General features: G+C 44.9%; 1 protein-coding gene across 1 annotated transcript; it reads left to right on the top strand.

Annotated features, from left to right (window-relative positions):
• The first annotated feature begins 515 nt into the window (after positions 1-515).
• usp36 (ubiquitin specific peptidase 36) lies at positions 516-12,533 on the top strand. Its single transcript, XM_086133661.1, has 20 exons — positions 516-621; positions 2,988-3,253; positions 3,357-3,578; positions 3,803-3,913; positions 4,818-4,920; positions 5,025-5,092; positions 5,195-5,265; positions 5,555-5,637; positions 5,720-5,831; positions 5,945-6,085; positions 6,632-6,732; positions 6,821-6,959; positions 7,110-7,475; positions 7,753-7,980; positions 9,254-9,363; positions 9,533-10,120; positions 10,488-10,684; positions 10,757-10,942; positions 11,010-11,125; positions 11,312-12,533. Exons 2-20 carry the CDS (start codon positions 3,001-3,003, stop codon positions 11,441-11,443), a joined length of 3,327 nt encoding a protein of 1,108 aa, XP_085989787.1. The 5' UTR covers positions 516-621; positions 2,988-3,000; the 3' UTR covers positions 11,444-12,533.
• Positions 12,534-13,567: the final 1,034 nt, after the last annotated feature.

The following is a 13,567-nucleotide window of genomic DNA, read 5'->3' on the forward strand; positions in this document are numbered from 1 at the left end:
ATCAATTTAAGTATGTTATTACTATATGCTACAAAGTAAAATAACGTTCAATTGGGGCGTGGGAGGGGGGGGGGGGTTGGAAGGAATAAATGCCATTCCAATTAATTTCAAAGGGAAATATGATTTTCGGGCGTTTTAAGATTTAAGATGCGGAACGAATAAACGAATGCACTGGTATCTCAAGGCAGTTGTAATACGTCACCTCACCATCAATGGATTGTGAGGTCATGTTATCACAAGAAATCAAAACAAATTGTATTTTGCAGAATCTGATTCACATCACCTTTTACCACCACTACATCTATAACGTTTTCTTGTATTGTATCTAGACTTAATCGTTATCTTGACATTAAACTCTCCAGTTGGTGATCATTGAAAATGGTAAACAGCACAGCTCGCACGTCACGTGTCCATTCCCGAGCAGCGTAATGACCATCTGGGCGCTGATTGGCTCAACTTGCCACCTAGACGGGATTTGTTCGCCGATTGGTGTTTGCTAGGTGTCCGTCATTCTCTTCACCGCCTTCTCATAATGCAGCATGGGCGAAAATACCAGCAGGCGGAGAAGCAACATCTGAGGAGAGGACTTCTCCCTTTTCAATCGTTTTGAGCAATACAAAGGTGAGACCGTTCAGAAATTGTATACATTATTATAAATAAATGACTTATTTTTGTCTCGTTTTCGCTTGAGCGATGTCATTCGGCATTTTCCGGCGCGGTGACGCGAGCCACAGTGCAGCAAGTGAGGGCTACTCGAAACCTCTCCGCCACGTTAAGTTAGCCGACTAGCTATTTAGCCACCGCCGTTCTTATCCTCAAAGAGACGCCAAATGTTTCGACTTCTCAAGATTAATGACAATAATGATTCACAGTGGCTCTTGGGTTTAACACGAACGTAATGGCATCGTCTCATCGCCCTTCTTACGCCGTGTAATGTCGACAGTGGTTCTTGGTTAGCAACATAGCATGCTAACCCCACGCCAAGTGGCCCGACACGTCGCGGTCATGGAACACCACACACCGCCGATGTGAAAATGAGTAAACCCCGATAAAATCTCAGATTTGAAGTGGTTTTTCATTTATTACTACGTAATAATGACAATGTATTCCAGCAGGGCTTGCTTGGCTTGACTGTCAATGGTTTGACGCGATTGGTGACGATCAGACGTATGGTGCATGAGGCCGATTATAATATCACTTAAAACACGTTTATAGGTTTTTTTTTTTTGGCCATACCGGTACTTGTCATCACTGATTTCGCTGCATTGTAAATCCGTTGGAGTGTAAATTATGAATTTGACAAAAACAAACCAAAAAAAAAAAGACAATCACAAATTGGGTCACAATTGAAATCAGTGTACATATTCTAAATATACCTTGTGGGCACCCACATTGGAAATACATTCACCTGGACTTTTAAGGGAGGGGAAGGAGTGTTCCATATTTCAGAGATGATACACAGTATTTGAAAGGAGGAATGAGCGATATTGGAAAAACGTGATATGGCTACCTGTAGCTTGAAAGTAGTTTCATTATTCGCCTTTGTCTCATTATTTATTGCATCTCCACAGCTATACAAATAAATGCCTTTAATCTTTGGGTGTGGCAAATCTACAAACAAAGGTTTGTGATGAATGAAGTTCATCACCAACATTCCACTGCAATCAATACATACATTTAAGTCTTGGCATTAGCACAAAAAAGGCAGATAGATGAGATTGTCATCAAATAACGGATTATGGGCTCCCAAAAATATATATCTGCAGATATCATTCTTCTGATCCTCAATAAACTCTGGACGTTTATTTTATTCAGTCAGTCAGTCAGTTGCATGATAGGGTTTTATGGCGGATGCCCTTCCTGATAAATTCTACCCGATTTCTTAACTAGGGCTGCGACCGGCAGTGGGTGATTTTTGGAATCATATCAGAAATGATTTGGGGAAAAAAAATCTCAAGCGATTATGTAAAAATATGTGCTTCGTTTTGGGGGAAATTAAAAAAAAATTGCCCTGGAGGGGGTGGAAAATTAATAAATTGGCAACAGAGATTGTGCTTTTGTTTACAAACTCCTCACTGATGATGACTGCCACGTTAGTGTAAGATGCGGGACGTGTTGCAAAAGAAAAGAAAAGCATTTTGAGCAATAATTTGTAGGGATTTTATTTGCTATTTGCCAGTATTCTCTACCATATGTTGTTCAGTAAACATAATATAAAAGCCATGTGATTTTTGAGGCATAATTCGATAAACATTTGCAAGATCTGATGCTAAAGCCTTTTTCATAAGCCGTAGCGACCGATGAATTGCAAATTATTCTATTCAATGCCTTTGTGCATTCCTTTTTTAAATTTTATAGCCCCTTGAGTAAGCCAATTAGTTCCAATTTAAGGGTGACTGTTAAATTGCATAACAATGTTGCTGTCGCCACACCCTTGGGCTGCGTGTCGTCCCTCGGATCAGTAACAGCGGAATGTGAAGGTCGCAGTGTCCTTGTACATATGTTCGGGCCTTCCCCCCCCCCACCCCACCCCACTCTGGTGACATCACCGTCCTCTGCGATGCCTTTCCAGGCACTGTATAGTGTATCGGAGTGATGAGGAAAAAGAAGATGTTTGATGTGGAGGACAATACTGACGGGCTGCATGATTATTAGATGATTGCTAGATGCTTATTGTGGTTAAGCACACGCACGCTAAGCATTTAGTGTTGACACTGTCTTTAAAGGGACAGTAGCCTTACTTTATCTGAGGGGCGGGTAATTCATTTTAATTTAGCAGAACTGACAAAATATGACAAAAAATATATATTTCTCCTTTTTTCTTGTTAAAGTTTTAACTCCAAAAAAGCATTTGTCAATTCATTAACCGACCCTAATTTGACATTGAACCGACTGTGTTGTTCCACGCAAGTAAGCTTCCCCGGGGCATCGTCTTTCACCCCATCCCACACAATTGACTTCCCCCATTCTTTTTTTTTTTTTTTTAGTGATGTTTCAACAATGCCGATTGTGGACAAACTCAAGGAGGCTCTGAAGCCCAGTCGAAAGGAGTCAGGCGATGACGGCGACCTGAACAAGCTGCTGGCCTGCTCGGCCAAGAAGGTCCTCTTGCAGAAGATCGAGTTTGAGCCCGCCAGCAAGGGTTTCTCCTACCAGCTGGACAGCCTGAAGAACAAGTATGTGATCCTCAATCCCAGGAATGAGGGCGCCCCTGGGCAGAAGGCGGCCGAGCCCCCTCAATTCAAGAGGCAAGGTAACCAAACAGACCGCTTCACTTTACATTTGCCTTTTGTACTCTGAAACTTCACACATCTGTGCTTCGTAGTTATTTTAATTCCGAACGCGATTGTGTCTAGTTTCAGAGAACACGATCGGAGGCCAAGGCGATGGCATCGCTGCGCCGCAGAAGATGCTCTTCCCTGCGAACAAGCTGACCCTCAAGTGGGAGCGGGTGTACAGGGTGGGGGCCGGCCTCCACAACCTCGGCAACACCTGCTTCCTCAACTCCACCGTGCAGTGTCTCACCTACACGCCGCCCCTCGCCAACTATTTGCTCGCCAAGGAGCACAGCCGTGTCTGTGAGTCTTAAATCCCGCGCATGACAGGAGTGGCATCCAACCATCCATCACATGGGGCCAATTTTAGCTCACTTTGGGTGGAAGGTGGAGACGCATATTAATTATCTATCAATTGTATCGATGTCAACATACGCAAGATTCTACTGTGCAATTGGGCTAGTCACACACAACTGCGACAAATTTCCACGCCGTGACACATAGCGATGCTTTTTGTGCTCTTCCAGGCCACCAGTCGGGCTTCTGTATGATCTGTGTCATGCAGAACCACATCATCCAGACATTTGCCAACACGGGCAACGCCATCAAGCCCGTGTCCTTCATCAGAGACCTGAAAAGTGAGACCGCCGCCTTCACTTGAATTGCTTGACGCCGCGACACTGTGATATCACACTGCAGTACATTAAGCAAGCGCAGGCCTGGGAAGGAAGGAATGAATGGATGGCGTATGGGGAGAGGAGGGGATGAGGCATGAGTTTAGGTGCTGGAGTCCCAAAGGACCCCACCCCCTTCCAACGGCACTCCCTCCCTCACTACCTGCTTACTGCTGCAGTCTCCTTAACCACCACCCACCTCCCTCCATCTTTCCCTCTCGTGTCCTCTCCGTCTCCTTGTGACTGCAAGCCTGGATGTTTTAGCTCCAAAATACTCCTGAAAAGACTGAGTGGAGGGGGGGGGGGCAACAACACAATGTCACTACAGTTGAATTATTCGAAGGAAAAACACATTTTTAGATTTCCACCCACTGCAGGTGACTTATTGCTGTTTGTGTGAAAGGATGCTTTGCTGAGAATGCGCTGATGATGAGCGCATTAAATATCGACCAGTTTCATACTGCCCCGCCCCCTCCCGCCCTCCCTTTGTGCCTCCAGGAAGGGCTGGAAGCTTTCTTGGCTACATTAGCGCTAATGCGATGAGTCTGTTAGAACTCGCCTAGTGACCGTAAATGTTTCATTAGGTTTTTAAAAGTGCAGGTTGCAAAAAAAATAAAATAAAACATTGTGGGTGGTTACTCAGAAAAGCATGCCCTAAATCTGCTTTCAAGTATGTTGTTGTGACATGATATAAAGAGATTAACTGCGCTCTTTTGGCAATCAATAACGAATGACCATTCTGAACAACACCCTCATGCCATACAAAGCCTTTATTATGCTTAATGCCTTAATGAGAGAGTTTGCACTTCAAAGTATGTTATTTCAGCGATTTATGGGGAGTTTAGTCACACGTGCTGTTTTTCTGCAGAAATCGCCCGACATTTCCGCTTCGGTAGCCAGGAGGATGCGCACGAGTTCCTGCGGTACACCATTGACGCCATGCAGAAAGCCTGTCTCAACGGCTACCCAAAGTAAGGCCTGGTTTTTGGTGATATATATTTTTTTAACATTTTCATTTTTCTACATAAAACAAAGAACGTTGCTGATTCAAAGCTCTTTTTTTCCTTTTGTCTAGGCTTGACAGGCAGACACAGGCCACAACACTTGTGCACCAGATCTTTGGAGGTTACCTCAGATCACGAGGTATTTAGAGTGTTTTCAAGAGAGCAAAATGTTACCCGTGACAATTAGTTGATGGACCCATTGATTGCTTTCCCCCCCCCCCCCCCCCCCCTCTCTTTGCAGTAAAATGTTCCATTTGCAAAAGTGTGTCGGACACCTATGACCCTTACCTGGACATTGCTGTGGAGATACGGGTATCTTCCAACAGAATTTATCATCACCTTATTTTATTTTCCGCTGTTCGGCTTGCTAGCGTCGGCTATTGCCACCAGTCTAAAAACATTCATGCAACTGGGACCATGGGACTGAAAACAGGGACAGCTGTATCTTCCTCCAAAAAAATATCAGACGTAATTGATGAATGGACTTGTCTTGGGCAAAAATCTTTCATCACTTTATGACTTCATTTCAGCTCATAATGTCTTGAACTCGCTGTAGAAATATTGCGGCGTCTTTTTTTTTTTTTTTTTTTCTGTCTTTCAGCAAGCTGTCAACATCGTGCGAGCCTTGGAGCTTTTTGTTAAACCAGATGTCTTGAGTGGAGAGAATGCCTACATGTGTGCCAAGTAAGTCGAAGGACCCATTCTATACTCTATGCGCTCTATTCACATTTAAAATGAGTGAGGAGTCCCTCCTCTCCCCTTGCAGGTGCAAAAAGAAAGTGCCAGCGACAAAGCGTTTCACCGTCCATCGAGCATCAAATGTGCTGACGCTTTCCCTCAAGAGATTTGCCAACTTCAGCGGAGGAAAAATAACAAAGGTGGACAAACAATTTCACAGAGTTTGAAGGACCACTCTTGTTCCTCCATACAGCTCATATTTGACGTCCTTGTCTTTTTTCAAATTAATTTTTTTTTTTTTTTTTTTAAATAGGATGTTGGCTATCCAGAGTTCCTAAACATCCGCCCGTACATGTCTCAGAGCTCTGGTGATCCCGTCATGTACGGCCTCTACGCCGTCCTGGTTCACTCTGGCTACAGCTGTCACGCTGGACACTACTACTGCTACGTCAAGGTGCGACCATGACGGATATGAACCTCATTGTAAAAATAAAACTGCAACAAAGGCCTGAGATTGCTCATGTTCTAAAAAAAAAAGAAGCTATAACACTATAAAAACACTATACTGACCCCTAGTGGTGAGTGATGTGCACTACAGCACTGAACCAACATTTACAAACTTGAAGTGAATTCCTATTCGTTTATTGGGTATGTTTTAGCTGGAAATTAGATGATAAAGCTTTTTTTTTAATGGGTCATACGTTAAAATCGATGCCACAATACTTCATCGTGGTTCTTCAAAATTGTCCGCTAGGATCAGGGATAAGCAATTCGAATTGGGACGTTCTCAAAAAAAAAACATTTCTCAACACAATGTCAACAGCTAACCTTTTTTCTGCTTTGTTGTATAATATCCTGGCAAAACAAAGCCATTTAATAAATCACAATTCCCTTTAACGGCAATAGTGGTCAGCATATAAATCATTCTTGGCTTAGGCATTCCATCCATTTTCTCAGTTTATCATCATTTTGGACTTTTTTATGACTTGTGTTATTGTAGGCAAGCAATGGACAATGGTACCAAATGAACGACTCCATGGTGCACTCCAGTAACATCAAAGTCGTTTTGAACCAGCAGGCTTATGTGCTTTTCTACCTGAGGTGAGAAGCGATTCACGTCCGCACTCCTCCATAATGTTTTCATGTTCATGCTCTTTTACCGATGCTTCTGTTGTACTGCTTATCAAAGGATCCCCGAAACGAAGAAGAATGCAGACGGACACACCGGCAAACAGGGAATGTTGCATTCTGGGAAGAACAGCGCTTCATCCGAGCAAATAAAGAGGGTTAATCTGAACGGACCTCTTTCCTCCCCGCAGGTCACAAAGGTACATCCCCATTCCTAAACATAAACGTAAAATCCATCTTTTTGAGAGAGTCGTTTAGTTGTCTTGAGTGCCAGACATGCCTGGAACACGCCTGTGTTTGAGGGGTGGCCTCAGCTTGAGTAAATATGGTTTCCATGCCCGTTTTAACAGAAACTTGAGCCAGCACAGCTGCGTAAGATCCAGTCCATGGATGGCGGATTGGGCCTGCCGGTCGCCAGAAACGGCACGAGTACTCCACAGCATCAGCTGCAGAACCGGCTCACCAGCTGGACGTCGTCGTCCAACGGCGCCACCAAGCTGCCCGGCGGGCCCACGGTTATCGAGGAGCCCTTCAAGAAGCTGAAGAAGCCCTCTCCGCAGAGCTACTCGCGCTGCGGCACGCCGACGCCGTCCAACAGCAATGGCGTCGGCAGGACGGATGGAGACAAAAAGCAAGATGGCGGCAGAGGCCTCACTGCGTCTACCTCATTCAAGTCTCTGTCTGACTCCTCCTCTGCCGACACCACTGAATCCAAGGTAAGTCCACCGGCCCAGGGGTTCGTACCCTCTTGTTGGACAGTTTCAACATGTTGTGTGAAGCTGTAAGTAGATGAGCGAGACACATGAAATATCACCGGACTCCTGCTAACGTATATTAAATGCTCAGTGGGCCAGACTGAAGAACACATCCCATTCTCTGCCCACCCCTGAGCAAAATCTGATGGCTAAAAATTATGTTGACAACCGTAGTGTGCAAACTAATTCCTGCGCCATGTTTGAAAGCGCATTTTTGCTCATCGTTCGGTCCATCCAGGACATGGCGGGTCCTAAGAGTGCGCCGGCGGGAGGTGCGCCCTCCACCCCTCGCAAAGCATCCAGCAGCACGTCTTCTCCCGCCAAGAGCGTGGAGCGCTCTCACAGCGCAGAGGAGCCGAAGACGGTGAAAATGAAACCGCCGGCCCTCAACAACATCACATCGGAAGCCAGCGGCAGCACCATGTCGCCGCCGCCCGCCAAGAAGTTGGCGCTGTCGGCCAAGAAGGTGAGCGACAATTCCCATCTGCACGCTGAGACAGTAGAATAGCGTTTGTCAAACTTGTTATGCTTTTGTTTGGGTTTAATTTTAATGTTATTGTCATCAGTTGTAACATTCTGAACGGGTTGAAAGTTAACACGAATTTCAGACGGGGCATGGGGGTGGGAGGTAATAATGGCTCAGTTAAAATCTATTGCACATCATAAAAGTTGTCAAAGATTAAATGTATTGAACTCAAACATGACTCATATCTGAACAGTCAAGACACAAGCCAAAAAGCTCAGTTTTCCTTGAAATTTGAGACTTTCCAAGATTTCTATTCTCTCTTCTAGCTATATCATTTAAAAAAAGCGTCCATTATTTAAATATCGACATCGATACTTTGAGTACTTTTCTGTTCGGCAGCATTTTCACCATATTTTGATGTGGCAGAGCCCCCCGTCAACTAATGCCAGTCAACTTGCCTCAACTTCAAAACACACCAAAATCAGATTGACGCCTATAACAACAATTGTCGATTTTAAATCGAATGATTAGACATGTTTGCATATTTCAGTACTTCTCACCACAGTGACAGTGTGACACAAATACAAACGTTAATTTTTTAAAAAGTGCATTCCTTTAAATGTATGCATATACCGGTACATTAATTTCACACTCTTAAGTTGTCCGTTGAATGTAAATGTTCGTTAGATTATTTTTTTTATTTTTATTTTTTTGAGAGATTTACTTTTTCAAAATATTTAATCATTCCATGCATTTAATCATGCAAGATTTTGGCTTGACTGAGGACTTGCTTTGAACCAAGTAATGACTTGACTTGACTCAACCTTGAAATTTGGTGGTGACTTGAGTTGCACGCTTGCCTTCCCCCCCACCCCCCTCAATAATTTGGGACTTGCTTGAGGTTAGAAGATTTGAATTTAGTTACGCATAGCGTGTATGACCTGACGGGTGGCACAGCGGTGTATGTGTCACCTATACAATCCAAAAACGCATTGAATATTGTCGCGTCAACGTATCTTACGAATGTTAACGCTCTAATCAACCACACAGTCTATGGTTTGTCTTCTTTTCCTTTTTTACCTTCTTTTTTTTCTAACCATTTCTAATTGTTCTCTGCCATGCCCCCCTGCCCCTTCCTCTTTGCTCCTCCATCTTTTCCTGCCATCTCCCATCCTTGATTTAATTTAACTCTCTCCTTTTTTTTTTTTTGTCACATTCATGGCTACTTTTTTCTTTTAGACCACCAAGTTTTTATTTTTGTCGATAACTGCAGGCTCGCAGCCGGAGTCCGAGCAGCATTGATGATGCTCCGCAACGACTGTCTGGCGACTCCCCTCATCCAAATCACCCTAACCACTTCGCTGTCACGCCTCACACTCACGGGTAGGATGTTTGTTGTTTGTTCGAGTGTATTTGGTTTCAGAAATTATAATTCGGTTCCCTTGTAAAAGCCATCGTGCATTTTTGGGTTCGTCTTGACATTCCACCCCGACGACCATAATAATCCTTAGGCAGGGGGCAACAAAAGTGACCATGTTACTCTTTTCCCCAGAGCTTCATCCCATTCCCCGAAAAACCACTCATCTCCTTTGAAACGCTCCCATCTCGTCACGCCGCACGCCAGCCCCTCTCTCAACGGCTTCCAAAGTCCTGCGCAAAAGAGCCCCAAGGCTTCCCACCAGCCCCAACAAGAACCAAACGACCCGGCGACTCAAAATGTCAACCAAAAGAAGAGGAGGAGAAAGAAGCGGCGCCACTCCAAGGTGGAACTCGACACGGACGCTGTGGCGAAGGCGCCGTGTAGCCCCCCCGGCGAAAAGAAGAAAAAGAAGAAGCGAAAGAGGGAGCAAGAAGACTGCGAGAAGACCGCGGCGAGAGAAAGCGTCCCATCCCATCTGGATCCGTCGAAGCCGGAAGGGGAGGACTGGTGCCGGGGGGGCATGTGGAGTCTCTCCAGCTGTCAAGAAGCTGAGAAGCTCAAACAGACGCGAGACTCCACCACGGTGGCGACGTGTCAGACCAACACGAAAGAACATGAGATGGACTGCGTGTTGTTAAAGAAGAAGAAAAAGAAGAAGAAGAAGAAGATGATGATGGAGGCTCCGCAGGACACAGATTCACCACGTGTAGCTTTAGAAAGGTGAGAGAATTGATATCGTTACTCCACTTCGTTCTACTTATTTACGTGGAGGCCTTCATTTATCGAAGTACATAAGTATAGAATTCGCTGGACACATTTAGACAATCAACAATACACGTTCACACCTCTATGCAATGTTTTGGAAAGTACTCCGAAATCTTACGCAACAATGGAGAGAACTTAAACACAGCAGAGATTTGAACCAAAACTCTTAGAACACTGTTTGTGGTGTGACGAAAACCGATTTGAATGAAGTGAGTGCATCGAATCAAACTCATATTATTCACATGAATACACAAAAAATCTTTTTTCAATCATATAAACCCCCCCCCCCCCCCCCCCCTCTACTCCATCCTTTGAACTGCAGCCACGCTGAGCCGAGCAACGAAATGGTCCTTGGCAAGAAGGTGAAAGTCAAAAAGAAAAAAAGGAGGCCTAAAGAAGAAGTGAGTCGGGAGGAAGAAGAGACTCGGCCTCGCTCGCAGGGGGAAAACGGCGACGCAGCGGGGCCGCCCCCCAAAAAGAGCACAGCATGCGGTGAAAAGGCGCGCAAGCCGAGCGCTGGTATGCGCACACGTGCAAAAACAAGCACAAAACCAAAAAATGCCACGTTTAGTTATTCCGTCGTGTTTGCAGTCTCTGTGGTGCTTTGGGACAGCCAGGTGAAGGACGGCTACAAGCGTTGTCAGGCGCCAGCGAGCACTGCGTCAGGTGATACCCCGGCCCGTGCCGCCGCTAGTGTGTCCTGGGACGGCAAAAAGAGCAGCGACGTGGTGGAGGAGCTCATGCGGAATGCCATGGACAAAGCCTACGGCGTGAGCGGTGAGAGTGTTTCTGTGGAAACGGAAGGCCAAACCATTTAGAAAATTAATCACACTCTCTCCTGTAGTCCTCGGTTGGGACGGCGAAGTTTCCGCCATCAGTCGCGATGCCGTCCAAGATGTCCGCCTCGCCATGAGCGATACTGTGATTGACGAGTGGGATGAAGAATTTGACAGCGGAAAAGTGAGTGATGGCGACGAGGAAATGTGTGATGATAATCATAGAACAGGGTTAGCAAAGTGCCCGTATCGGAATTAGTAGCCGTAGAAAGACCCTTAAAACCTACGACGGCTGTAAATGGCAGCTTTTAAGTGCGCCACCTATGGGCAATTCATCTGGAACATCTTTTCCTTTGCTGACTTTCACCAGGTGAAAAAAGTAAAAAGCTTGAAGAGGGAAAAGTGGAGAGGCGGCAGCAGCATTTTCCAACAGATCCAGGACCGCCGCAACAAGTGGTCCGTGATGCCCGGCGGGAAGCGAGCCTTCACCGGGCGTCGCTGACACCTTTTGACTGGAAATAGACACAAAACCGTTAAAACCCCCCAACAAATTCCACTTTTGTTTGTTTGTTTTTGTTCTCAGTTCTGAATAATGAGCCAAACAATAGGACTGGTGGACCACCATTATGTATCATTAGCTTCAGATGCCACTATTTTTTTTTTTTTTTTGGTCCCATTTTGAACACCTCTGTGCCACTTGATCTCCTATGAAATGGATTTATGGATATTTTTGCCCTTTCCAAATTGTGTTCTAATTTGGCTTTTGTTTTTTTTCTAATTCAGGTCCACAATTTATGGAGCACCAGACATGACTTGCTTGGGGGGGATTAAATTGTGACCACAATAAACTGCCCCACATGTCATGTCTAGTTCTCAACTACCGTATTTTTATCTCCTTTTTTGTTTGTTTGTTTTTTTAAACTCACAATTTCATATCCAATCTGATAAAACCCACTGTTCCGATTGTTAACAGTATTTGCGCTGTGGGGGTGTTTATCAACTCATGGTTCAACATTGCGCTTGTTCTTTCCCACGTGTCATATGAAATAATTATATAACTCTATGCAATTTTTTTTCCCTTTCAGCCGGTTATCTCCACAAACCGGACGGCGACGCGAGAAGCCACCCTGTATGTACTGTACGCCATCGCCATGTGACCACAACCGTTTTATAAACGTATGAAATGTGGCGCGGGGGAAAAAATATGACATCATCTTCCACCCGACCATTAACTTAAGACATGTACTGTACAAATCCCACAAAAGTGACCGGCCACTCATGTTTGGGTCCCAAATCACAGTATTGGAGGACCCCCACCCCACCCTGCACCAACGTCATGACAGAAAACCCGTTTAAGTGTACAGTCCTCCCATGCTGTAAAGTTTAGCCCCTTCTTTCCATTCTAGAGATTTTGCCTTGAATTGGCGATATAAATATATACATATGTTTTTTTTTAAAAACGGTTATAAATATATTGAAAAAGACATCTTTAATGAGTCATTTGGTGGGTGTTTACCTGCTCGTGTGTTTTGTCGAGGCCACGCGGCACTCGAAATGGATGCTGTTTGAATTAAAAGGAAAAAAAGTTGCAATGAAGTTGTGACTTTTTTGGGGGGGGGGGTTGGTTTTGTCAAGATGTTGCTGCTGTGTTTGTGCGATGTATGCCGAAAAATGCCAGTCGAGTTTGAGTTGATTTGTGCTTTCAGTCACCGGTGCGTTGGAACCATGACAGGAACAACAAAATCCTGTGAGTTAGTTACATTGTGTGGTCCGCAACCAATCACAAATGTTAGTTTCATTTCAGAAATTCAAAGTAGTGTTCCAAAATAGGTCTTCAATTGTGTGTTGGTATGAGGATCAAAAAAGGTGGCGAGCCTTTCCTTCCAGCCATACTACCATCCCACCCGTCTTCTTTGTTCCTTTTATATCATACTTGCCTCCTTGCCCATAACTTTTTCTCATTTAGAGTTTCCTACCCCCCATCCTTTCATTCCATCCTGTCTCCCTTTTCGATCCGCCTTCCCTCTTTCAATCCCCTTCATTCTTTCCTGTCTAACATACCTTTCCTTCAACCTCATTTCCTTCCATCCATCCTCCCTACCTACTTGTATCATAACTTTCCTTCCATAGCATCCATCTTGCCACCCTCCTGCCTCGCTATTTCTTCCATCCATCATCCCTAAGGTCCTTACTTTCATAGCATTTCTTTCTTTCTGGTTTCCTTCCATCCCATTTTCCTCCCTTCCCTTTCATAGCATCCAGGGCACTTCCCCTTCTTAATCCCCCTTTCCTTTTCTCCTTTTGTCAATACATTGACTTCCACCTTGCCATTCTTTTCCTTCCACCCCCCCTCCCGTTCACACCATTCTGGTTGATCCTTCCCTCCTTCCTTCTTTCCTCCTGGCACTCCTTTCAAACATTTGCTTCCTTCCTTTTCCCCTTTCCATCTATCCTTCCTATAGTGCCGTCGTTTCCTTCTGCTTCCAACTTTCCTTCCGGTCTTCATTCCTTCCTTTTCACACTGTCATTGTATTCTTCCCTCCTTTCATGCGTCCTCATTTCCTTTCCTCCTTTTCCCGTTTGATCTTTCCTTCATGTACTCATCCATCCTCCTCCGTCTTTCCCT

The sequence above is a fragment of the Hippocampus guttulatus genome, chromosome 16 (genome assembly GCF_054856545.1).
Source record: "Hippocampus guttulatus isolate MCC_2025c chromosome 16, RoL_Hgut_1.0, whole genome shotgun sequence".
NCBI classification, from domain to species: domain Eukaryota; kingdom Metazoa; phylum Chordata; class Actinopteri; order Syngnathiformes; family Syngnathidae; genus Hippocampus; species Hippocampus guttulatus.

What these genes read in the sequence shown, in the direction of transcription:
- usp36 (XM_086133661.1), top strand. Translation starts at nt 3,001, where the DNA reads ATGCCGATTGTGGACAAACTCAAGGAGGCTCTGAAGCCCAGTCGAAAG. An exon ending in TATGTGCTTTTCTACCTGAG is followed by an intron (nt 6,733 to 6,820) that starts GTGAGAAGCGAT and finishes TGCTTATCAAAG; the next exon opens with GATCCCCGAAACGAAGAAGA. An exon ending in AAGAATTTGACAGCGGAAAA is followed by an intron (nt 11,126 to 11,311) that starts GTGAGTGATGGC and finishes GACTTTCACCAG; the next exon opens with GTGAAAAAAGTAAAAAGCTT.